Here is a 23604-nt window from a genome sequence, read left to right as displayed (position 1 = left end):
TCGTTGGTGCTGTGAAACCAACGTTGGGGTGCTGCTGGTGGTGGTTCTTGTAGATGGGGTGTCTGAATGGGCGCTTCTTCATTCCTACCAAATGGTCCTGCTGATGCTTCTTCTACTGTTGCAGGAAACTGTAGGCAGAAAATTAATATGACGGGCAGTGTGAAGCCTCCACGCGGGCCTCCCGCTGACCTTGCCAAGTGACATTGCTCTGAGCCTCAGTTGTCCCAGTCTGTCCAGTGGGGATGTTGATTCCTGTGTTGCAGGGTTGTTGAGAGGGGGAAGTAGGTAAGATATATGAGCGCCGGGCCACCTGTGGGACACACGGCACCCGTGTTCAGTAGAGCTTAAGAGTGCCCGTCACTTCAGGCCACAGCCAGCTGCTCTGGCATTTGGGGTGTCAGGAGTACCCGCGGACGCTGCTGGATCTTTGATGAGGTTCAGGGAGTTTCCCAACGGTGCTTTTACCTCGTCTTTGAAATGAAAGGGCGTGGTCTGTGACTCCTGTTGGCACTCCCTCAGTAGCTCCCAAAAGCCCTGCGGTGGAATGGACGTTTTGGAGAAACGGGTTGGGAAAGGCAGGGGAGGCAGCCACCGTCTTAGACTGTCAGCGTCCACATTCTAGCTTAGAATCAGAATTTCACACATGTGGAACAATTAGAGAAAAATAACAGATGGTGTCTGATCAGATGTCACCACTCTGTGAAGCCGTCCCAGACTGCCCCACTCGCCAGCAGAAAGAATCTTTCCTTTCTCTGGGGTCCCAGAGCCGGGTACAGACCTGTCTGATCGTGTGCATGGCACTGGTTGATAATCGTTCATTTGTACCATGAATTGTGCAACAGCAAATGTTCGTTGAGTGCCTCCATGTGCTGGGTCTGCCCTTGTCCCTTCCTCCTGTCCTAGCCAAGCATCTGCTCTCACGTCTCCACAGCCGGGACTTCCAGGCTGGCGTGTGCTTTCTCTTCTGCTGGGCTCCTGAGCCCCAAGCCGGCTCTTCCCGTGCGGCCTCTAGACCTTTCTTAGACCCCTCTTTCTTGGTCCTGGTAGCCCTCTCCTGGTTTGGTCTTGCTGTAAGGCTTTTGGCTGACCGGAAGGAGTCTGTGGAGACTTGGACCAGCCACCAGTCCAGCACTGCTAACCAGCTATGTGATGTCCACACTCCCTTCTCCCCCCGGGGCCTTCGTTTTCTTGACTTGAAAAAAACTAGGATTGGATTAAAAAATGTCTCTGGGACTAGTTCTGACACTTGAAGTTCCTTTTGGAAATTATGTTGGCCTGGAAATGACCTTTGGTGTGTTGGGCCCTTAGCTGGGCCCTGGAGATGCCTAAGAGGCCATCTGCCTTCTGAGGTCTCACAGTCTAGTGGGAACAACAGACATAAGCAGAAGTCTAATAGTGCTGCAGGGACCCAGTCTCTGGGCATCCCAAGAGAAGGCCCAGCTGTCTCTAACTGGCTTTACCGAGGCGGTTTTCTGGGTGTGGTGGCATTTCGTGTGGGTCCCCAAAAGAAAAAAGAAATAGAAGTTGGCGACTCAGAAGGAAGAGTATCATAGAGCATTCCAGGACAAGGAAGAGTCTGTATATTAATAAGTGCTTGGAAGCTTACAAAGACATGTCGTGTTCAGGAAAGAGGGCTTCTGTGGGTGGAGCGCGACCTGTGAAGAGCCCGGCAAAGCCGTGTGTAGCCAGGAGCAGAGTCCACCGAGCTTGTGAGCCTGCACCATTAGTGACCCAGTTAGGTCTGTTTGGAGGAAGGAAGAGGGGTGAGGGGACGACTGGGGCAGACGCACCCCAGTGGAGGCTGGCACCAGTGCTCCAGGCTTGAGGATCGCGTCCAGGTGGATAGCGGGAAGATGCTCACCGGGGTATGTCGTGTGGGAGCCAAGAAGTCCGGCTGGCCCATCGAGAGCTGGCGTGATTGGGAGGATGGCCCACACCTCCGTGACCCTCAGACATTTTCTTAATAATTTGGTGCCTTTGTGCCCAAGAGGGTGGGCTTACGGGTGATTATAAACAGCTTAGATTAGCTGAGGGCATTTTTTAAAAGTCACCTCTATCCAAATTATTCAAAGAGGGAAAGCATGGTGGAGTCAGAGGCACCCTGGCCAGGTTCTGCACATGTGTGTCTCCCACTGTGGGCCTTTGTTTCCCCTTTGGTGAAATAGAGGGGGTGGGGGAGACATGGGACCAATGCCTGAGGGGTGCCGGCCCGCCCCCATGACTACCGCCTTTGTTTCCTGGGGTTTGAGGATCACACAGGGCAGGGTGGCTCCATTCTTGGCAAGTGGAGTGGAAAATGCCAGTGTCTTAAATCGAGTCCCAGAGGGGGTGGGGATGGGTGTGTGTGTGTACTCTGCTGGGCGTGTCACCAAACATCTCCCTGGGACAGGGCATCTGTGGTAGCACAGCTTGGAGCCTGCAGAGTCCCTTCCCTTCTAAAATATTGTCTTCCCTATTAAATATTAATAATAACTGACCACTGACCGTCAGTGGGACCGGACTCCCAGCACATTCTGGGTGGGTGGTGCCCATGTATGTTTGAGTCTCCACGCCTGTCTTTGACCCAGGACAGCACCTTGAACAGAGGGGTGTGTGCGTGTTTGTGTGTGCGTGCGTGTGTGTGTGTGTGTGTGCATGTTTTGTTTTTGCTGCTTTGGAGCCACTGCAGAATTTCTCACCACTGCCAAGTTATTTCCTTGGGATATATTTAGATAGACCAAGATGATCGAGAAGTAGGCAATGTGTATTTGCACAGGGATATTTACACACGTTGACCGTGGTGTTTTCGGCGCCGATGTCCAAGGAGCTGGCTCTTTCCTCAGCCCTCCTCACACACTTGAAGGGGAAGGACTGCAGGGCACCTCCTCTCAGAGGTGGGGGAAGGGTGGAGGAAAGGGTGGGTGGCAGGACAAGTCTTGTCTTCCAAAGGTGAAGAACAGCCATTTGGACACCAGACCACACCCCTCTGCCCTCTCCTTTTCATTGTGAATGGAGTATAGGGATTGAAAGCTGCAGAAGGATTGGGGGGAGGCAGCTGGGAGTCCTCCACTCTGCTCAGAGGGCAGCTGTCTCCTGGTGTGTGGTGGACTTTATAATTGCACCCTGGTAAGGTATGAAATGAAATCACTTGGTGGTTTGTATGTATTGAAAGTCCTAGGGACACTGCTGGCTCCCCAGGGTGGGTCAGCAGGTGGGCCCTGCACCCCTGCTCTAAGCGCTTCCTGCAGTTCCTTCCTGCCTGCCCCCCTTGCAGTGTGCCCTCTTCTTTCAGTCTGAGTTTGTGCCATTCACATGGCAGCATGGCTTGGTATAGCAGAGAAGGGTCTGACTTGGGCCAGGGCGGTCCTCGCCGTCCTCCCCAGGCCTAATCAGCTTACAGTGGGGTAGGGCAGTGCTCGTCTGTTATTAAATTCAGAGCCTTGGTCTGCATGATGGAGGCAACTTTAATAAGATTAGAAAGCTTAACCGAGAGGCCAATTAAATCTGGGCCCGTACCTGTTTGGGCGGCTGTCTAAGTCCCGACCTGCATCTGGAGGCTTCCTGTAGGCCTCTTGGGAGCCTGGCTGGTGAGGGGGGTGGGCAGAAGAGGCGTACCCATCTGGCCAGCCATCCCTGGACCTGCCGTCAGTTTCCCCTAGTCAGGGCAGAAGCGGAACCCAGAAGGGATCTGCCAGAGAACATTGATCCATGAGCTCGCAAAAGCTGGATGCCTGCAGCGTCCCTGCAGACTGGGCAGGGCAGGCAGCTGGGTTGTTGCAGAGGCCCCAGGTGATTTCAATGTGCAGCCAGGTTTGGGGACCAGGAATCAAATCGACCCCTTTGTTCTATAGGTGGGGGGAAAGGACTCATGAGGACAGTCAGCCAGGGCCTGATTCTGTCACCAGCATCCTCCTTTCCATTTCCACCCAGCCCCTTCGATTGTCCACAGGCAGGGCATGCTGTTGCTCTTCCATTCACATCCAGTGTTGTTTTTGTTTCTTCATTTGTGCTTCACACCTGTGTGAGGGAGGCCAGGCAGGGAATAGTGACTGCCCGTTTTACAAAATGGGCATGTTATGGTTGTGGAGACCTGCCCCAAACTGGGGCCAGACCAGAGGGTCTGATTGCAGGGCGTAAGGTCTTTCCATGACTGAAGTCTTTTTCCTGGTTCCCCCGGAGGGGGATATGTGGCTTTGTGATGACTGGACCCAGCCAGAAAGAACTGTGACCTTGTGAAGACACTAAACCATCTTGATCTTCACCGGCAGGATAAGTCAGATATGATACAAAGGAGCAGAGTTACCACCTTGAAGGTTGTTGGAAGGAGTAAGTGAGATCAACTTCCCTCAGTGGCCTATTTCCATTCCTGGGATGCAGGATGGGATTGCTGTGAGGCTTGACAGGTGAGCACTGCCTGGCTTGTCCCCACGGGGCACAGGCAGAAAGGAGGGTTTAGAAGGCTGTCCATTCAACAAGTATGTGTAGAGCACCTGATTGATACAGGCCAGGCACTGGTCTGGGGGAAGCAGCAGAAACTTCACCTTCATCACCTCTGCGAAGCAGGACTTAATATCCACTTTTCTAGGTGACACTGCCAAGTCATGAGCATCTTGGGAGACCTAGGTCCCAGGCTTTTCCTGCCCTTGATCCAGGTCTGTGGGCTAGAGGCTGCGTCTGTAACAGGGCCTGTGAGACTCCTTCCTCTGCTAAGATTCTAGATTCAAAGTTTCTGAAGGCCTATGGGTTACCCAGATCTAATCATAAACTCCTTGGAGAAGACCCAAGCCATGGCCTCTGATGGAATTAGACAAAATAGAAGAAAAACAGACTGCTTTAGATGGGATTTGCAGCAGAGTTGGGGAGCTTGGTTATTCATCGAGCATAGTTCTGCCATGTCTGTGTGACCTATAAGTTTCAAGCTAGGAACAGAACCAAGATTCAAATTCAGGTTTTTCCCAGGTGTCTGTCCTTCAGCGATGAGTGAAGAGAGAAGCATAGAGATCTTTGGAAAGTAAAGCCCCTCTTTGCCCCTTTAACATTTGGTTTTATGAAAGTATGTTCTGTTCTTTGAAGTTACATGTTTATAAAAGAGAAAATAAGGAAGACATTTTCCGGAAGAGCCAGGCCTAGCTTCTTTGTCCAGAAAGCTCTTTTACAGTCCCCTGTCATCAATGGTATTGATTATTAGATATAGTAAATATTTGGATTCTACTTTTTGGAACCAACAGCCCTAAAGGGAGATAGCCTTTGTCCGTATAATAAGGCCAAGTAGAAAATGCTAGAAGAGTTACAGGTAGAGTTTCACGTAGACTTGGGAGATGAAGAAATCATCCTGCCCAGTGCCCAGGGTAGCCTGTGGGATGGATGGATGGATTGGGTTGGTAGAAACCAGGAGGGAGGTGGGCATTCTGGTGGAGGGGATGGCATGTGCAAAAGCTGGAGACCAGCGAGTGTTCTCTACAGCTGAAAACAGAGAGGCTGGAATGGGAGGAAGAGGGAGGCTGAGAGGAAACCATAGCCCTTCCATTATCCTTGATTGCTTTAACACTCCTGCTAACCCCAATAGAGGTATTTATTGTCTTGTGTTGGGGTGGGGGCATCTTGAGTCAGAGTGCATTGGCTGCCTCTCTAAATTAGCTAAGCTAAAGCTCCTGCCCTCGAGCCAGTGTTCTGTCCACAACCATGGCAACCTTTGGTTAGGAGTTCCCTGATATTGAATATTTTATTGGGTGTTTTGTGAGAGGGTTGCAGGTGGAAACAGGTATCTTTTAATAGTTTTAGCTCATGAACCTACTCAGGGACTTTAGTGCTTGCTCTGGGCTAGGAAGCAGGGGCATTGATGGATGACTAGGAGTTCTATAGGTAAGTAAATGGAAGGTGATGGGGGAGCTTGTTGAGTAGAGAAAATAAAAGTACCGCGGTGTCCCCCAGGAGTGGGGGACCTGAGGCCTGATTGGTGAGGGGCTGAAGCTGTTTCAGGTGTAAGCACAGGGAATGGGCAGAGCACGGGTGTGCAGCCAGAAGACCCTGTGGGCTCCGAGAGCCTGGTCTCTGCCTCTTGCCCCTCTCTTCTCTCTGCCCCTCACAAGTTTCTCATTTCACATCAAGTGAAGGATCGAACCAGGGAGGAGGAGGAAGACAGCACATTCCTCCTGAGTGAGCTCAGGGCTTGCCCCGTGTCTTGTCTCTGATCCCAAGAACCACATCTGTTATAAACCTGTGGTTTGGATGATTTCTCTGTGAAGAGCAGTCCTCGGATTGGCAGAAGATTTCTTTGTCTGCGGAACACATTTTCTGGGACATGGAGAAAGACGTCTCCGGGTGGGACCTCTACCTTGCTGTCTGCGTGAGCTGCCATCCAGGCCGAGGAGTGGCCCTCCTCCCACCTCCGCCTGTTCCCAAGCCCCTAAGGTAGTAAGCAGCTTCTCAGCCCTTTTAAGATTCCTCTGGGAAAAGTGGCTTCTTGGGTTGGTGGAGCAAACATCTATCTTCAGGGAGGCCAAGAACCAGGGCATCCAACCTGTCAGAAGAAACCGAAGGCTTTGCTTTGGAGATGGAAAGGAGGCTCGGCTGAGGCTGGGAGAGGCAGCTAGAGCTTAGCAACTCATAAAGACCACTCGGACCCTCTCACTGCGCCCAGCCTGCTGGGCCCAGTCTTGACTTACTTCCAAAGTGGAAATGACAAGGTGACGTTAGCTCCTTGAGGCCACCCCACTCCCTCTCATTGCCTTTGTCCTTTTCAGAACTACCAGTGCTTTGCCCGGCATTAGCTCAAGCAGTCTTCACAGCTGTCCTTCAGGGAGGGGAGGCATAACGATGATTCCATGTTAATGACCTGACCTGTGGCTCTAGGAGAAGTGACATGTCCAAATCATTTGCCAGCAGCGGCTGAGCGGCACCCAGGGTTTCTGATTCCCCAAAGCTTGGGTTTTCCAGGCAGAGGGAACAGTGTGTCCTGAGACATGCATGGGCACGCAGGGGTGTTTGCACACACGTGGGTGTGTGTGGCGGCGGCGGTGGTGGTGGTGGTGGTGGTATTTGGAGGGGAGGGCGTAGTTGTATGGATGTAGCCAGATGGTAAGTTAGTAGTTGACTAAGTTAGCTAGACTTGGAATTTGACCCTGTAGACGTAGTCACTATTCTTGAAAAGCAGGATTTCTGCAAGAACTTTTATTCATCCAAAAAATATTTCCTGAGCCAGCACCTCCTCTATGCTGTGCACACCATTCCTGCTTCTTTCCCTGGGCAGACAGCTGGCTAATTTACTAAGGAATTAACAGTCCAACGTGACAAGTGCTGTGATGAGGAACACATAGAGGACGAAGAGTTATCACCCAGGGGGAGAGAGCGGAGGAGAGTGTTCCAGAGACGGACCGGCCTGTGCGAAGGGTGGTTGGGCACATTCATGAAGTAAATATGGGTGAAATAAAGGCCTTTGTAAGTTGGAAAGTACTGAGTAAATGTAAGTAATAATAGGTCTTTTCTTTTGTCTACTGCCAGTAGAAGGTCTCTATCGAGGTCTTCCTTTGTGCTTTCAGTGCACAGGGATGGATGGAGGGAGGGGAGAAGGACCACCTCTGTGAGGACTCCCTGTCTGTTTCAGGAGCCAAGGTTTGGTCTAGTTCTCAGTAGATGAACTGCCCTGTCCCTCAGAAGCCTTTGACTGGTTAGGTCATCTCTGGTCCTTCCAGGCCGGGCTCCTGGCCTCACCCCTTTAGCAGGTTTCTATCCCAGGTCCTAAAGGATATATGTGTTCTAGGGTGCTCTGGACCCATTTTTGGGGGGATGCTAACAGGAAAGCCCTGCCTTGTGTGCCTGATTGACACCCAACAAATATGTGGACCTTTCAGTGGGGAGCTCTGAAGGCGCAGCCGCACTTTGCCCTGCCGCTCTCACCAGACCTCTGCAGGCCGCAGACGGAGCTAGGAGACACCTGTTACTATCAGCTGTTGCTGTCCTGTCACACCTGTGGCCAGTGCGGGGCGAGAGGGGGTCTGTGGTCAAAGCATATCACCTTCGGAGGAGTAGAACCCTCACGGGGGGGGGGGGGCGGGGAGTCTCCCTCACCTCCCTGGTGCCCTAGAGGGCTGAGACAGGCCCAGCCATTGCAACCCAGCACTCGCCTCGTGGGGCACCAGTGTAGGGTGATCTCTCCCACGTACGTACTCAGCTGCTGGTGACTAGGCCTGGTACGTGCCTGAGAGCCAGCTGCCAGGGGCCTTGGGACAGCTTCTCCTTCTACCTCGTTGGCAGCACTGGCACCTGAGCGGGAGGCAGGTTGGCACCCGGATTTCAGGCAGGAGAGCCAGCTACGCTGGGTGTGGAGGGCTACCTGAGTGGACAGTGGCAGACTCTAAGTGCCCAGCTTCTCAGGGCGTTGTTTGGTCCAATTTCCTTTGCGTTGTGACCTGCATCGTTCTTTATTTGCTAAACCCTCTGAGCAGGCAGCAGTAATAAATCAATTAATGACTCTGATGAATCGTTTCACGGCTGACAAAATAACACTAAAGCCAACAGCTTGCATCTCTCCAGCAGTACCAAAGGATGCTGGTTGACTGGGGTGGGGAACGAAACAGAGACTGTTAGCTAAATGAGCACAATTAGTGAGTGCTTTAAAGGCTTAGGTGGCATCTGCTCAGCTCTGAGCCTGTGCGTCCGACCCCGAAAACCACAGCGGTGTGCTGCTCGTCGGCTTCTTCCCAGCCCATCAGGAGAGCTCTGGGATTCCCAGCCCCTCCTACACACCCCGCCCTGGCCAAGTGTCAGCTTTTCAGCTCTGATACCAGGGGACCCTGGTGAACCTTTCAGACTGTGCACGTTCGTCCTGCCCCAACAGAGGATGAGGCGAGGGAGAGTGACTCTCTCCCCACTAAATTGGGTGTCAGCTGAGCAAGTGGACTCCCATTCTTGGAAGATGTTCTGAGGGCCATGCCTTTAACAATTTCTTTTAAACTTAAAAGAAAAAAGTTTCTAGAAGCAGGTGGTTTTTTTGTTCTCTGCATACCTCAGTCCTGGCAGGATTAAGTTGTCATTGGAACTAAGTGTGCGTGCAGGTCCACGCCAGGGAATTTTCCACTTTCCAGAAGCCACTGCCAGTGTTCTTGTTAAGGAGCTGTCACTGGGCTACTATGACATGTTTGCAGTTGTAAGTTGCTCCTTTAAGACAGTGAGAAGGGTGTGTGTGTGTGTGTGTGTGTGTGTGTGTGTGTGTGTGTGTTTTGCTAATGCTGTAAATCAGGGCCTAATGCTCATCTCTCTTTAAGAAGAAAACCAGTGCTGTACAAATAACGTGCCGTTGATCCACTCAGTACTGTTCATTTGCAGGGGACACCTCTAGCCCTTAATCTCCCATCTTGCGTGTACACGCCTAGGACCTGCACCCTGTGCCGTATGGCCCAGCTGGGGAGGTGTTTGCACATGGAGGAGGGCACCCTGGCTGGCATCCATGGTATAACCAGGTATTAATTATATGGGGCTCCACCTCTTACACAAAGGGTACCCTTTGATCCAATTCCCAGAAGAAGCCGGGTGCTCCCTGGGATGGATGGGCAGGGCCCGGTGGGATTGTGGCCCTGGCCTTCTCAGCACAGGGAAGCCAGTTTTTTTTGGGGGGGAATGTTCTGGCTGGGGTGCCTTTTTTTTCATTTCTTAAAACAAAAGGGGTATTTTTGTGTCATAGCGTTGACAGAGACCACTCCTCAGAAGAATGGCTTCTGTCGAGCAGAGGATGCTGTCTTCCGATCGCCCTGCCCCCTTGTCATTCCCCACCATACTACCCTACTCTGTGTTCATAGAATCATACAAAGTGAGCATGTGTGTCGGCTGCCTGGTCCTGTGTCGCTGGCGCAGGGCCTTCTTCTGTTTGCTGAGCTCTAGTCACGCCTGAGCTCCTTACCTGAGAGTCATATTTAAGTTCCCCACATGCCAGCAGAGGGTAGAGGCTCCCCTCCTCTGCAGATGATGAAGAAGGGCTCAGAAACGTCAAGTGCCACGAACCCCAGCTCCAGGAGCATGGAAGCGCTGGGCCTTGAACCCAGATGTCTCTGCTGCCTTTAAGCATCAGTTTCAAAACATAGGCCAGCGAAACGGAGACATAGCTAAGAGCTGGGCAGACCTAAACTTGACTTCCAGTTCTGCCCATTTTGAGGGCTGTGACCTTTAACAAGTCCTTTGACATCTTGGAGCCTCCATTGTCTCATCTGTAGTTCCTACCGGGTTGCTGGGTGGATTGGGTGGGGACAGACACGGGACAAGCTACTCTAAGATGAGCTCGGCAAGCTGGGTCAGCAGCCAGAGCCTTCGCAGGCTGGGTGGGCGGCTCCGCTCCTACAGAAGAGGCCCCCCTGTTGGGGGAGGGAATGTGAGTAAGCCCCCATGCCCAACCCATAAACCAGAGGTGGGATGAAGCTCTGGGGAGGGCAGAGGCCTAGTAGGATTTGTGCTGTGAAGGAGAGGCTGTCAGAAAGCCTAGTTTTCAGGGAGGGTTAAGATGACAGCAATAATCTCTCACCTCCGTATCACCTCCTGCGTCTTCAGGTCCTGCCGTCCTTTAAGGCCCTGGCTTGAGTGCCACCTCTTCCCTAAAGCCTCCCTGATCCCCCTAATCCCCGCCTCTCAGGGCCTGCCCAGAGCGCCTTCCCACATCCCTCAGTTCTCTGTCACTGAGACTCATTTCATCCTCTAGACCTTGAGGGCAGAGCCCTGCCTCTCTTATCCCCCGTCCCTGCGGCCATAGCGCATCCCGGGCGGTCCCAGGAGCTAGTGTTTGCCAAATGTATCCGACGTATATAATGCACTCGTAACCTGTGTGAGCTCCCACCTACCCTCATTTGTCAGTTAGATCCAATAGTCTTCAGTGGGATCTTGTATATACACACAAAGGTGCGTGCACACACACCACACCCCCTTAGTGAATGTCAACTCAGTAAAGTATTTGCCGAAAGGAGCAGAGGTAGGAGGTCAGTCTACTTAGAGAAGAGCACGACATACAGTTGATGTCAAACACAAAGAATGCACTGTGCTTGCCTTCTGTTTGTAATGTCCCATCCGTTGTTTCTTTTCAGAAGCGCCAAAAAGCACACAGAGCTCTTCTTGGGAACTGGAGGCATTGGTTGGGGGTAGGGGAGACACCGTTAAGATACTGTACTTCTTGGTGCCTCAGTTTTTCCTTACCAGTAAACAGAAATGACATCTTCCCAGGGATGTTGAGGAGTAAACAATACCCCCCATCCCTCTCTCCTGGTCTCCAAGATCAGTTGGTTTTTCTCTGCATTCCCTCTGCATTCCTACATTCATCCCCTGATCCTAGGGGACAGAAGAGAGATGGGGACTTCCGGGGAGAAGCTCTGGTATCGGAATAGCCCTCACTTGGGCCTGATGGCCTTCCTGTGGCAGGTTGGGGCTTCTTTTTGCCTACGCGTGGCCTGCCTGAGAGCTCAGGGTGACACCAACCGCTTCATTGGAACAGCAGGGCCTCAGCCACCTGGTTTGGAGCTGAACAGAAGCAAAGGGACAGGAAGGTTTGTCCAAGTCACACAGTAGGTGGTTTGCAACCAGAGCTGGAACCCTGATCCCCCGGACCCTCAGTCTAGGGCGCTTCTCCAGGAAACCCCAGCCAGTACTAGGTATTGTGGCTCTCTCCTTTCACAGAGGGGAAACTGAGGCTGAGACAATCAGCATGGCTCTGATGTGGCAGAGTGGAGATCAAGCCCACATATTCTCATGTGTAGTGTGGTTTTGCCATGTCCCAACGGTGGGCCACCCCAAATTAACACAGCCCACATCTTCCCAAGGCTGCTCACTCTGGTGTTCCGATATGAAGAAGCTTTTTGTAGCTCAGAGCACCTAGTGCTGGACCCAGGGCCCTCCCACGGCTCTGGGAGAGCACGTCCACTCCTCCTTCCACGTGATGGCCCCCTGGCTATTTGGAGGCAGGGATCCTGTGTCACTCCTGTGTGTCATCTGAACCTATTTTTAACATCAGCTGGTTCTGTCTCTTCACGTAGCAACAGCTCTGTTTTCTCCAAGCTGCAGCTGGAGAGCCCCTGGTCTTCAAAACTGATTCTTCGCTGTGGTTTTACTGTGGTCCGTGCACAAAACCAGAAGGCCTCTTTCTGTACCTTTCCCTCTTTTGACCCCACTCTCTCGGTCTTGGCCTTTCCATCTGGGTGATGCCATTCCCTTTTTTTTTCTCTCCATTCCCTTAGCTAAGTCTTTAGTTTGTCGATGCTGCTAAAATTCCCTCTAGGAACCTTGGCTCAGGGGGACCCAGGTCACTGCAGTATTTTGCACAGAATGCTGAAGCCTCTGCTTGGTGACACCAGCTTGATGACATCGCTCCGCCCCCAGACACGAGCATCGCTCCCAGGCCTTCGTTTCTCACTTGCCCTCTTGGTGTCATCCGTGCGGGAGTGTCCTCACCCCCTGCGTGACCTCCATTTCTGCAGACAGCCGTACCCACCGCCCCCTGGGTGCTGGACCACGTGGCCTGTGTTGAGTTTCAGTTAAGGAAGGCCGCCCTTGGTGGTTCCACAGGTGGGCCCCGTGCTGCTACACGCCTGAGTATTGGGGTGCGGCGAGGAGGGAGGGGATTTGCAGAACGGAGTTCCACTTTGCAGCCTTGTAAATCAGTCAGGAGGGCTTGGCCAATCTGGCAGGAGTCCTGCGGTTCGCTCTGAGCATTTTTTTATTGTTCAGTTTTCCAGGAGCTTCATAGAACCGTTGTAAAAAGGGAATACAAATGGGTGGGTGGGTGGGGGGGGGTCCCATGCTAGTGTGTGAGTCAGGATAACTGGGGTTCTCGGGGTGAAGCTGGAAGATATCTTGTAGGGAACGACCCCCAGACCCTCACTTCTTGAAGGAAGCACGAACACTTGTCACCTACCACGAGATACTGCGGTACTCGATGGGAGGCTCCGGGGAGCTGGTCTCCTGCTTCCTCTGGGCCGACCCCACTGTTCCGGGAGCCCCAGGGGACTTCTTTCACAGAGTGAGGAAAGGGCCCCACATCCGGGGCTCGCCAAGTCCGTTTGTTCTTGGAGCCTTTGGTTCTCTGGTGGTGGGGTGGGGTGTTCATCCTCGGTACGTTGGGATGCTTCATACTGAATAAGATGAGGTTCTCAGAGGCCAGACTTCTGTTTAGAATTCTGCCCTATTGCTTAGAGCAAAAGAAAGTCCAAATTCCTTAGCACAGCTGTTAAGGCTCCAGGTTTGAACCCTGCTTCTGTGCTAGGCGGGAGGGGGGAGAGGAGAATAGACTTGTTCTGGGGCAGCGGAGGTGTTTGGATGTCCCCTCCCTGTTGAAGGCAGATTTGGATAGTGAGGGACGCCTATAGTTAACAGCACTGCGTGTGAAACCAGCTGGCGTGTGTCTGGAGCACATGAAGGGGGCCCCAGGGTTGTGGAACCACCCGGGGATCAGAAGGAAACCTCCTCTTTAGGGAGAAAGTTATGGGATCAGTCCTCCTTGGAAGTCTCCCTGGCTGTGAACAAAAATAAAATACTTTGCAGGGGAACTTTGAGAGCTTCAGGCAGTTGTCTGAAGGTACCTCGGACTTTTCCAGTTGACTCTACCCAGCAGGCTTGGAGGAGGCAGCTGGCTAGAGTGGGCCACGCACCCTGCAAGGCCTGTTTTCTATTTAGAAAAGAATTTTAAGTTAGTTTTGTGAAAATGCACGACTTACCAAACTGCATGCCTGATTTGATTTCTGCTTTTTTTAGTCCACGTATGTATGCATATACGGATACATGTTGGTGAGGAGCACCTGGGGCGAGCGGTGGGGCGGGGGGAGCCCAGAGGTCATCGGCTGTTACCTGCAGGCTCCGATAACAAGTGGGTTTCTGGGTGGTTTTTAATCTTTCACCTCTAAATGGTCTGTAATGAGCAGAGAAGAGGTAAAATTCAGGGTCCTCTGGAAAGAGGATCAACCTCCTGTTCCTGCAAGAACTGCTGTTTCCGGTCCTTGCCCACCCGGCTGGGTGTGTGGCCTGGGCTGAGCATTTGGAAGACGGGCCCTGGAGGTCATCTCCTCTGACCCCTCCATCAGACACATAGGGAAACTGAGGTCCAGAGCGAGAAAGGGCTCGTCCGTGGGCTCCCAGCTAGGACTGAGCCCACATGGAGGGGGTGTCTGGCTTCTGAGGCCGCGCTCTTTCCTCTCCCCCTCCAGTGGGGGACTTCTGTTCTCTCACCTACCGCAGCCCCAGCCTGCTGTAGGCCTCAGTAAATGTCAGGGGGTTTGGGTTTGGCTTTTGTGTTTTTAGAGAAAACTCACATGAGACGCTTTGCTGAGTGCCTTAATGGAGCTCTAACTCAAAGTTGGAAACCGCAGGGAGAGACTGGTTCCTAGCAATCGGAAAGGCCTGGCTCCAGATGGCCAGGTTTGAGCAGGTCTTTGAATAATAAAAGTCATAATCGTTTATTGAACACCTGCTGTATGCCTCACATTGTGCTGGGTCTCGGAGATGGGTAAACCGGCCCCTGCTGTGGAGGTGTGGGGGTGGGGCAGTGTCATGCTGATCGATGTCATGGCGATGTCCTGGGGTGGGAGTCCCTTGGATTGGATTTTGAGACAAACAATAATTTCTTAACCCTTTTTGTTGCTCTGTAATACCAGTTGCTTGCCTTTCATTTTCTTCTTCATGCTTTCCTGCCCTTTGTAAAGTTTTCGTTATTCACACTTTTTCACTTCATAATCAAAGACTAGCAATAACTGTCATAATTCAGGACACAGATTTTCTTTTTTTTAATTGGGGAATATTGGGGAGCAGTGTGTTTTTCCAGGACCCATCAGCTCCAAGTCAAGCCGTTGTTTTCAGTCTAGTTGTGGAGGGCGCAGCTCACTGGCCCATGTGGGAATCAAACTGGCAACCTTGGTGTTAGGAGCACTGCGCTCTAACCAACTGAGCCAAAGGGTCACCCCCAAGACACAGATTTTTAAGCACTGCAGAACTACGGCCACCTCTGTCACTGCCAACGTGGCCTTCCTTTCATGGAAGGGTAGCAGAAGTCCTCCAGCCAGCTGTCAGAGAATTACAGTATTTGTGTACTAGAACCGTGATTACCCCAGCCCTGATGTCAAAGGACCATGGAGACCCCTTACCCCCCCCCCCCCACACACACACACCCCAGTTCCTAGAACTATTGATTCATTCTTGATTTCGTAGAAAATAAGATCTTGGCGTGAGGGGACAAGTCATGCTCCCAGGTTCAAGTTTTCATTTAAAAGATTTTTTTTAAATTGTAATATATCCTTATGTTATATCCATAATGTATAAAGAGCATAATGTACAAGAGGGAAAAAGTCACATACCCAAATAGAAAAGGGCGTGAATGTTTTACCATAAAAGTAAATCTACAAAGGGCCAGTGTAAACCATTTCAAAAGGTAGTGATCCAAAAGATAAGTCAGATACCAAAGAGCTATCCTTTTATAACTAGCAAGTTAGCAAACACTGATGTAATGCCTGTTAATTAAATTGGTTAAATAATGATACCTCTATTGAATATTAGGCTCATTTTAAAAATCATGTTTTCTTTGACCATTTAATAGGGGGAGGGGTAGGTGCTTGTGACATTATGTAACAAAATACAGTGACCGATTTTTTTTTTTTTTTGACTTTGCTGTGTTCTTTAATAAGGAAGTGGATTTATGCTCAGGGATAAATGCTAATTTAAAGAATTGAATTGGTGAAGCTTTCAGATCTTTCTTTAAAAACAAAGCATTGTTTCTGGGCTGTTAGCTGAGGAAGTGTAGGTCTAGATTCTGCTCCCTCCCACCCACCCTGAAGGCCCCGCTGGCTTCTAACTTTGGCACCAACTGAGGGTGGAATCCTGTCCTGAAAACCGGGCTGGCCACTTGGGGACAGGGTCTGGCCAAAGCTGGATCAGCCACCCCAGCTGGCTCCTCAGTGCAAAGCTCCCCTTGTTGCAGAGCTGCCCGCCCAGGCCGCAGCCAAGCAGGGGGAGACATGCATACGGGTGGAGCCTTGTACTTGAGCCTGCTGTCCAAACAGATGTTTGTTTCCTCATCTGTAAAGTGAGGGTGCTTGTATCTATCTCAGAAGGCCATCTGGGGGTTCTGAGAAGCATGGTGTGAAAACACCCACCCCATTTCTGAGCTGGATGGCTCCTGCCGTCCACACCACCCAGGGCTGGGCCTCCATTAGGTCGTCTCACATCATAGGAGGAGCTCCATCTTTCTCATCTTTATCCTAAGAACAAGTCACTGCCACATTTGTTGAATCAGACATTTAGTCGGGGCGAGAGAGGGTTTTGGTTCCCCAAATTTATTGCCTACTCCCACCTGCCTTCTAATCGTTCTTTTTGGTCCACCCACCCTGCTTCACTCATGGACTTGAATGAAGACGTGACTGATGGGAGAAAGACCTTGTCCTGGGAGGGCACCTCTGTTTTGGAAAGATGTTAGTTCTCCTCCAAATTTCTACACACACACACACACAAGAAGTTTTTTCTTTTGGTAGGGAGGTAACTTTTATAAGTGATCGGAAATTAGGAAGGATGAGAGATAAAAATAAGCAAGAAAATTTTACCATTGAAGAATTGAAGATAATAAAAACACATGATAAAACTCTGATCTTTAGAATGGAGTGTGAGGACAGAATTAAAAAACTCAGAAACAGACCCCAACCCTTTGTAAGAATTTGGTCTCTGATTTCAAATGAGTTGGGGGGAAATCGTGCTGAGGCTATTGACTGTTTGAGGAGTAAAATCCATATTCTTTACAAAAATGAATTCCTGAAGGATTAAAGAGTTAAATGTAAAACTGATCTCTGAAAAAACTTGAAGAAAATATAGGTGGATGTTTACCTCACCCCATTTTTTTTTTTTTTAACTTTTCTGCTACTACTGCTGAGGAGTAATTGTTGGCTGTAAATCAGGAAAAGCTGCATTTTCACAGAACCGCTAACCACATACAAACAGTGCAGCTAATGGATAACCTGGCGTATTCCCCCAGGCGGCCCTCATCCCAGATAACACTGGGGCGGGTGGCTTCTCCTCCTTCTGAGTGGCTCTATGACCTCAAACCTGGGGAGGTTGGAAGACCGCATCTATGATATTTTGGGGTGCTTGTAACATTACAGGATGGTTGGCAGAATCTCTTTAGTGACAGACAGCATTGCTTTTCTGTAGGCAGAATCATTGTGAAATGTTGGGCCAGAGCAGCCAGACTGACTGCATGCACCCCATTCTCTTTACCTGGGGTCGGTTGAAACACCCACTGCGTGCCTGCATTAAGCCTTTCTTGCTCCCAGATTACCGAGCTGCCTCGGTTTATAAAACACAGCTCATCCCTTCACTTAATCCTCCACAACCCTGATGAGCAGGCGGGACAACAGCCATCCCCACTTTTGATAGGAAACGAATGGAAAAAGGCCCACTGGCTTGCTCACTGTCATCCCTTGCGAGTACAGGCACCAGCGCGTGAACCCAGATGTATTGTTCCCAAGGTGATCTGCTCATCTTGATGCATGCAGTGTGTTCGTGGGACTCATACATTGCCTCATTTCCTTCCTTCAGAGTTGGAAGTCAGGAGTTCTGGGTCCTATTTCCTAACTGAGGAAAGGGAAGGAGGCGCGACCTCTTCACGGTGGTGATGGCAGGCTCCATTCATAAGAAAAAAAGAGGTGTTTCTGACCCCGAGGGGCTCACACTTGTCTCCTAGAACCAGTCAGATCTCTGGGAGATGATTGGTGATTCCGTTTCAAATTCTCAGTCCTGGTGGGTTTTAGGAACCACTGAGGCTGGAGGTGGGCTTCCTGGAAGAGGAGCCCCTGGGAACTTTAGAATTGGTGGGGAAGAGCTGGGCATGGGCCCAGGTTGGGTGGTCAGGCCTGTGCCTTCCTGATCAGCGTCCCCCTGCCAGTGCGAGCACGGGGCCAGGCACAGACACGCCAACCACACGAACAGGTGGGACACAGATTGTCTGGAAGGAGGCCAGGCTGGGGCGAGCAACGTCTGTTCACCCCTGGGAGGCATTTGTTGAGGCAGATGTACCAGGAAAATGCCAGAATAGCAGTGTTTAAAAGGAAAGGTAACGACAGTCCCCCACGTTGTACAGCCCACCTCATGTCCTACGGCACCCAGGACGCTGAGGGGGCCAAAAACACACCTGCCGTCCCTCTCCCTCTCCAGGGATGTTTCCCACGGGGGCTGATTATTTCTTAAGTCGTGGGTATTTGTGGGTCTTATGCTCTGTACAACATGCCACCCTCTTGGAGAGGGCACAGATATTTATGAAGCACCTCGCCTGCCCTGAAGGAGCTTCCTAAAGCCGCTGAGTGCGTAAGACAGAGCCTCCTTACATTAAGAACAGCTACCGCGTGTGGGCCACCTACTGCTGCTCTGCAGTGTGTGTGCTGAGTAGTGGACGTTGTTCTTCCATTTTAGAGATGAGGAAATGGAGCCTCAGAGCTCATCACTTGCCCAGGAAGTGACACCTGAGAAGGTGGTATTTGAGGAGGGTCTGCGGAGGATGTGGGTGGATGAGAGGTGGGGGCCGGGGCTTTGTGGGTGCGGCCTCTTAACTCTCCTCCTTCCTGTCTCCACAGAGTGCAGCAGCCGCCCCGAGCCCCGTGCTTGGCAACATTCCCCCCAACGATGGGATGCCCGGAGGCCCCATCCCGCCGGGTTTCTTTCAGGTACGTGCTGGGCCCCCAGTGGGTCCTATGCTCCTTTCACTCCAGGCCAAGCTCGGGCAGGCGGGAGGGAGGGAGAGAGAAAGAGAGAAGTCAGTAGTAGCTCAGTTTGCCATGGTCTAAATACTGTTGCTTTGTGTTGGTTCAAGCCCTTCCCTTCCCCATCCTTTTCTCCACCCCTTCCGAAAATCACGGAGGGGAGAAAAGAGATGGAGAGCAGACACCTCCTGCATGGACTGGAGTTTGTTGTCTTCACACCCACTTCACTTCATAGCTGCCCCTGGTCAGGGAGGCTGCTTCTAAGTCTGTGTGGAGCTGTCTTTTAACAAAGGCTTTTTTTTTTTAAACAAGTAGACTGTTCTTTGTTTCTGTTGTGTTGCTGCTGTTGTTGTCATTGTTTACTTTGCCTGTCCAAACTACAAACCTTAGGCGTAATCTTAAAAAAACAAAAATCCCACCATCCTGGCAGGTCCCAGCATCCTTTCCCTTTGGTTAACCACTCGATTTTTTCCGAGTGTGATCACAGACGGCGTCCCACGAGCATCTGTAGCCGCACTCGGCTCCGCCAAACGCAGGAACAGATCCCACGTGGGCCAAGAGCCTGGCCTTTTTCAAAAGACACCTTGTTGGGTTGTGGGGCACTTGCTGTGTTGTCTGTGTTGGGTGCGACTTCTGCCCTCTCAGTGCCGCCTCCTCCACCTCTGCCGTTCCCTCCCAGGGCGCTCATTCCGACCAGATTGAGACTGGGAAGTGCCGGCTTAGAGAGCTGTCAGCACGCAGCGCGGGAAGGAACTTTTATGATGAAGCCCTTGAGTGTAACATGCCATTCTTTCAGATCTGTCTGTGGCTGGGTTGGAGAATCTGAGTTGCCCATACCTTTTGAAAGGTTAGCACTTACAGATAAGACTATGGAAGGAGCCGTTGTATGAAAAAGAAGGCAGAGATTTCTCTGTGAAGCCCAAGAATTCTAAACTGGGACCAGTGAGGCAGAGTCCAAGGGGACTTGAGCTTGGTAGAACGAGAATTTTACATCATGTGCGTGCAGCAGTGGGTCACGGGCTGCAGGAGGCAGGGGGCTCCCTGGCACTGGAGCTGTCTGAGCAAAAACGGGACAAACATCTCTTAGAGATGTTAAGGGTGGGGGATGACCTAGAAGACACTTCTACTTTGTAAGATTTCACATTTCGGTAGATGTTAACTTCCAGGAGAGGAGGGTTAGGACATCCTATCCTGTTCACCAGCCAGGAAGGGAATCAGTGACATACGGGTGTTCCCTAAAAACGGAAACAGTGGGTGGCCCACCAAGATGGCGGTGAGGGGAGTGAGAGGGACATGGGAATGGCGGTTCAAGGCATTGGGTGGCCACACACGTATCTGTATGTGTTCCTAGCATGCTGCCCAAACTGGGGCCTTGTCCCAGGGGTGGAAATGGGTGCAGCCTCAGAAATTGGTGTGTAGGCTCCAGGTTGGAACAGCCCAGGCATTGCCCAGGGCTCAGCTTGGGGTTAGGCCACGGGCATCGGGACGAGCTGCCAGACTTCAAAGAGAGAGTAAGATGTTCAAACCCTTGGAAACCCATGGACCCAAGAAGGAGAATCCAGGTGGACTTCTGCCCTTGAAACCCAAGGGGCTACTGTCTGAGAGGGTCATCCAGGCCAAGAGGCAGCTGCCATCTGGCCACTGCAGATGGGCGTTGTGTAACCCAGCGGGTGGTCTTTCCCACAGGTGTTCTACCTGGTTGGGACTTCTTTCCCAGGCTCCGGTGTCCTCACCGATGGTGCCGTGGATGCCCTCGATACAGAGCTGGGGCTTTCCTGCCTGGCACACAGAGCGCATCGAGGTACCACGCTCTACCTGTGTGCGTCTCCATTGAGGCCGCTTGCTGCTGTCTGGTGCCCAGTGCAAGCCACTGTGCTGGGAAGACGTGGACAATAGCCAGCTGTGTTTTCTTAAATAGGCCATTAACTTCTATTTTGGCCTGAGTCTGGGGCAAGGCGAGGTCTGCCTGATATGTGGGCAGTTCCCAACTTCCTGCTTTGGTATAATTGTCCATGGTTAAGGCCTAATTCCAGACATACTTCTTGGGCCCTCCCCTGTGACGTTCAGGGGTGTGTGGTCAGAAAGCTCAGACCGATTCCTGTCCTTATTTAGCCGCCACCAGTCACCATCACACAGAGGTGACTTTTGGACCCTTTTGACTTGAAGTCTTTTCTGATCCCCTGTCAGGGTGAACCATCAAAAGCTGGCTGGGTCATTGAGCAGAGAGCTGTGTGCCCTGGCCTCTCTGCTTCCTGGGAGACTTGGGCTGAAATCCCCCCCTCCCCTCCCTGGAGCATCACTTCCCCATTAGTCAGATGAAGGCGGATGGGGTCCTTCCTGGCCGTGATGCTCAACCGCTCGGGCTGGATCGCTGCGAAGGGGAAAGGCTATCTCTCTGGCAGGAGGTAGTGGCTGCCCATTTCCGGAACAGGCCAGCTCACAACAGGAATACTTGCTATTGATTGCCGGCCCTGCCCCTCGCTCATCTTGTAGGCGGTCACTCTGATATTAGAAGGGAAGTAGAGATGGTATCGAGGGTTTTATCTGCTGCCAACAATTGCACTTTCCCCCTGCTTGGCCGCGGCCTGGGCAGGCAGCTCTGCCACAGGGGGATCTTTGCACTGAGGAGCCGTCTGGGGTGGCTGATCCAGCTTTGGCCAGACCCTGTCCCAAAGTGGCCAGCCCGGTTTTCAGATCAGGACTCCACCCCCAGTTGGTGCTAAAGTTAGAATCCAGCGGGGCCTTCAGGGTGGGTGGGAGGGAACAGCACTCTACCCCCCCTCCTGGCCCCTCAGGAAGCAACACAGGGGACTCCCTTCCTCAGGCCTCTGACAGCCTGGCTGTGAGGCTGCTCCTGGGGTCAGAAGGTCTGGCCATCCATGCGTTAGGTTCTGTCTGCTCTTTCTCACTCGGTGTTCGGGTTTCCGAGTTGGACAGTGCCTGTCTGGTTCTGTGACATGGGATGTATTTGTCCGGTAGCAGCAGGTTGAGGGCTGGTGGGGTGGTTTGGGACCCGACCTGATCATTCTCACTATTGGAGAATATTGTGGGGTCACGGTAGAATGTAGCAAGTGCTTTCTAATTCTGTGTGTTCGTTGTGAAAAGACTGCCTTAAGTTTGGCATCCCCAGCACCTGGCTTATACTAGGGCCCCGGGAAATGTTTGAACTGAGTTTACTTGTCTTGCTCACGTTACCAGGAGTGGGGCCTAGCCAACCCCAAAGGTGTAGATCTGGCAATTCTGACCAGGCTTGGAGGGTCTGGGATGGGGTTCTGGAGTGGGAAGGAAACAGAGACAGAGAATTAAAGCCTGAGGACGCTTGTTCTAGTCCCCCACCTGCTCACTCACTTGCTGAGTGACCTTGGCAAGTTGTGCCCCACCTCTGGGCCCCCTTTCCTTACCAGTAGATGAAGCCTGGTGGACCAGATGGCCTCTGAAGGCCCTTCCAACTTGGATTTTCTGCTTTGGATCCAGATGGATTTTACATAATCAAGCAGTGGCATTTTTTTTTCACGCAGCTTAAGTAAGTTGGGCTGCACATCTGGCAAACTCGGCTTGGTTTTGGCCAAGTCCACTGGTCTGGGTGGGTCCCCAGCTCCTTGGCCCTAAGGTGGTTCTAAGGGAAGCACGGTCCAATGAGGATTTCTAGGTCCAGAACTGGGGAATTTCAGGAGGGCAGGGGTCACGGAGAAGGGAGCATTGGGTACAGGCTGTTTTTGTTCTTGTTTTTGTTTTAAATTCCAATAATTGTTTTCAGTTATGTAGTGTTTTTAGACATGCAACTTACTTTCGTTTTGATCACAGTGTTTCTGCAGAGGAGGCCTGGCTGATTGGGAAAGGGAGACTCAGACAGGTGATGGGCCCACCATTGTGGAGCCAGGGCTATCATGGGCGTCTGAACTCAGGCTTCCTGGTTCCTGATCCTAGTGTTCGTCCACAGCAGTCAGAAAGCCCAAGTGGAGACACAGGTCTGATTATCTACAGGAAGAAGAGACTAGAGAACAAGAGAAAAGGAAGGAAATAATGAAGGGAGAAGGAGAATCCCTAGCCATCTTCTCTCAAAAGTAGCCAGTGTTTCCATTCAAATACCTGCAATTGCTTAGTGGTGGCTGCTTAGAACACTGTTAAGAATGATTCTGAAGCTGTGTCCGGGCTTAACAGTTACTGACTGGCCAGGTTTATCATGAACATGGGCATGTCAGTGGTAGTACGTGTCCTGTGTATGTGCCCTCCCAGATCTAGTCCGCGCTTCCCATTTATAGATACGACTAGAGGCCCAGAGGCAGGTGCGACTGTGGTTCGTGACAGTCATTGGCCACCTCTGATGTGAAGGCACAGGGCTTGGCTCTGGGCCAGAACTGAATTAACCCACATGAGCACCTGGCCTACCAGAGAGACTGGTAAATAATCTCATGTCCTGTAGCAGGAAGTGAGAGGCCTGCCTGCCCAGATGGGAGATTAAGAAGGGCTTCCTGGGGGCAGCACAGCCCTGGCTGGGGTGGCATTTAGAATGAGGTGGGAGACAAAGCTGGGGAGAGGTTGCAATCAGTTGTTGATGAACCTTGTTGGAGAGTGCAGGTTCTATTCAGGGGACAGTGGGAAGCCACTCGAGTACCTGGCTTGGATAATGCCTTGCCAGGTCTGCGTTCCAGAACAGTTACTCTGCAGCAGCTCCATCGGCTCCATGGAGGCAAGGGCTTGGGTGCAGAACACATTGATGATGGACGCTGGCGTTGCAGAGACTCAGCAGAGATCACAGGGCTAAAGACTGTGCCTGCTCTGGAAAAACAGCCCTGGGGACGGGGGTCCAGCTCTCTTTGCCCAAACCTCAGCCCATTCTTCTCTGAATATCCCCAGATACTCTCTGCTGTGATGGGGTGCATAGGGGTTGACATGTCCCCTATTCCAGTGAGTCCTCATTCCGGCCAGC

The 23604-nt window shown here is 51.7% G+C and overlaps 1 protein-coding gene across 4 annotated transcripts in view; it reads left to right on the top strand.

Moving 5' to 3' along the window:
• SSBP3 (single stranded DNA binding protein 3) overlaps positions 1-23604 on the top strand; it is a 155284-nt gene that overhangs the window by 91686 nt on the left and 39994 nt on the right. For all 4 annotated transcript variants that reach the window (XM_033113488.1, XM_033113490.1, XM_033113491.1 and 1 more), the window contains exon 5: positions 18549-18638. In XM_033113488.1, coding sequence (XP_032969379.1) covers positions 18549-18638 — 90 coding nt within the window. The remainder of the gene's footprint in view (positions 1-18548; positions 18639-23604) is intronic.

This window comes from Rhinolophus ferrumequinum, chromosome 9 (genome assembly GCF_004115265.2).
Source record: "Rhinolophus ferrumequinum isolate MPI-CBG mRhiFer1 chromosome 9, mRhiFer1_v1.p, whole genome shotgun sequence".
Classification (NCBI taxonomy): Eukaryota; Metazoa; Chordata; class Mammalia; order Chiroptera; family Rhinolophidae; genus Rhinolophus; species Rhinolophus ferrumequinum.
Note: the sequence above shows the minus strand (reverse complement) of the source record. Positions and strands in the feature narration are given on the sequence as shown.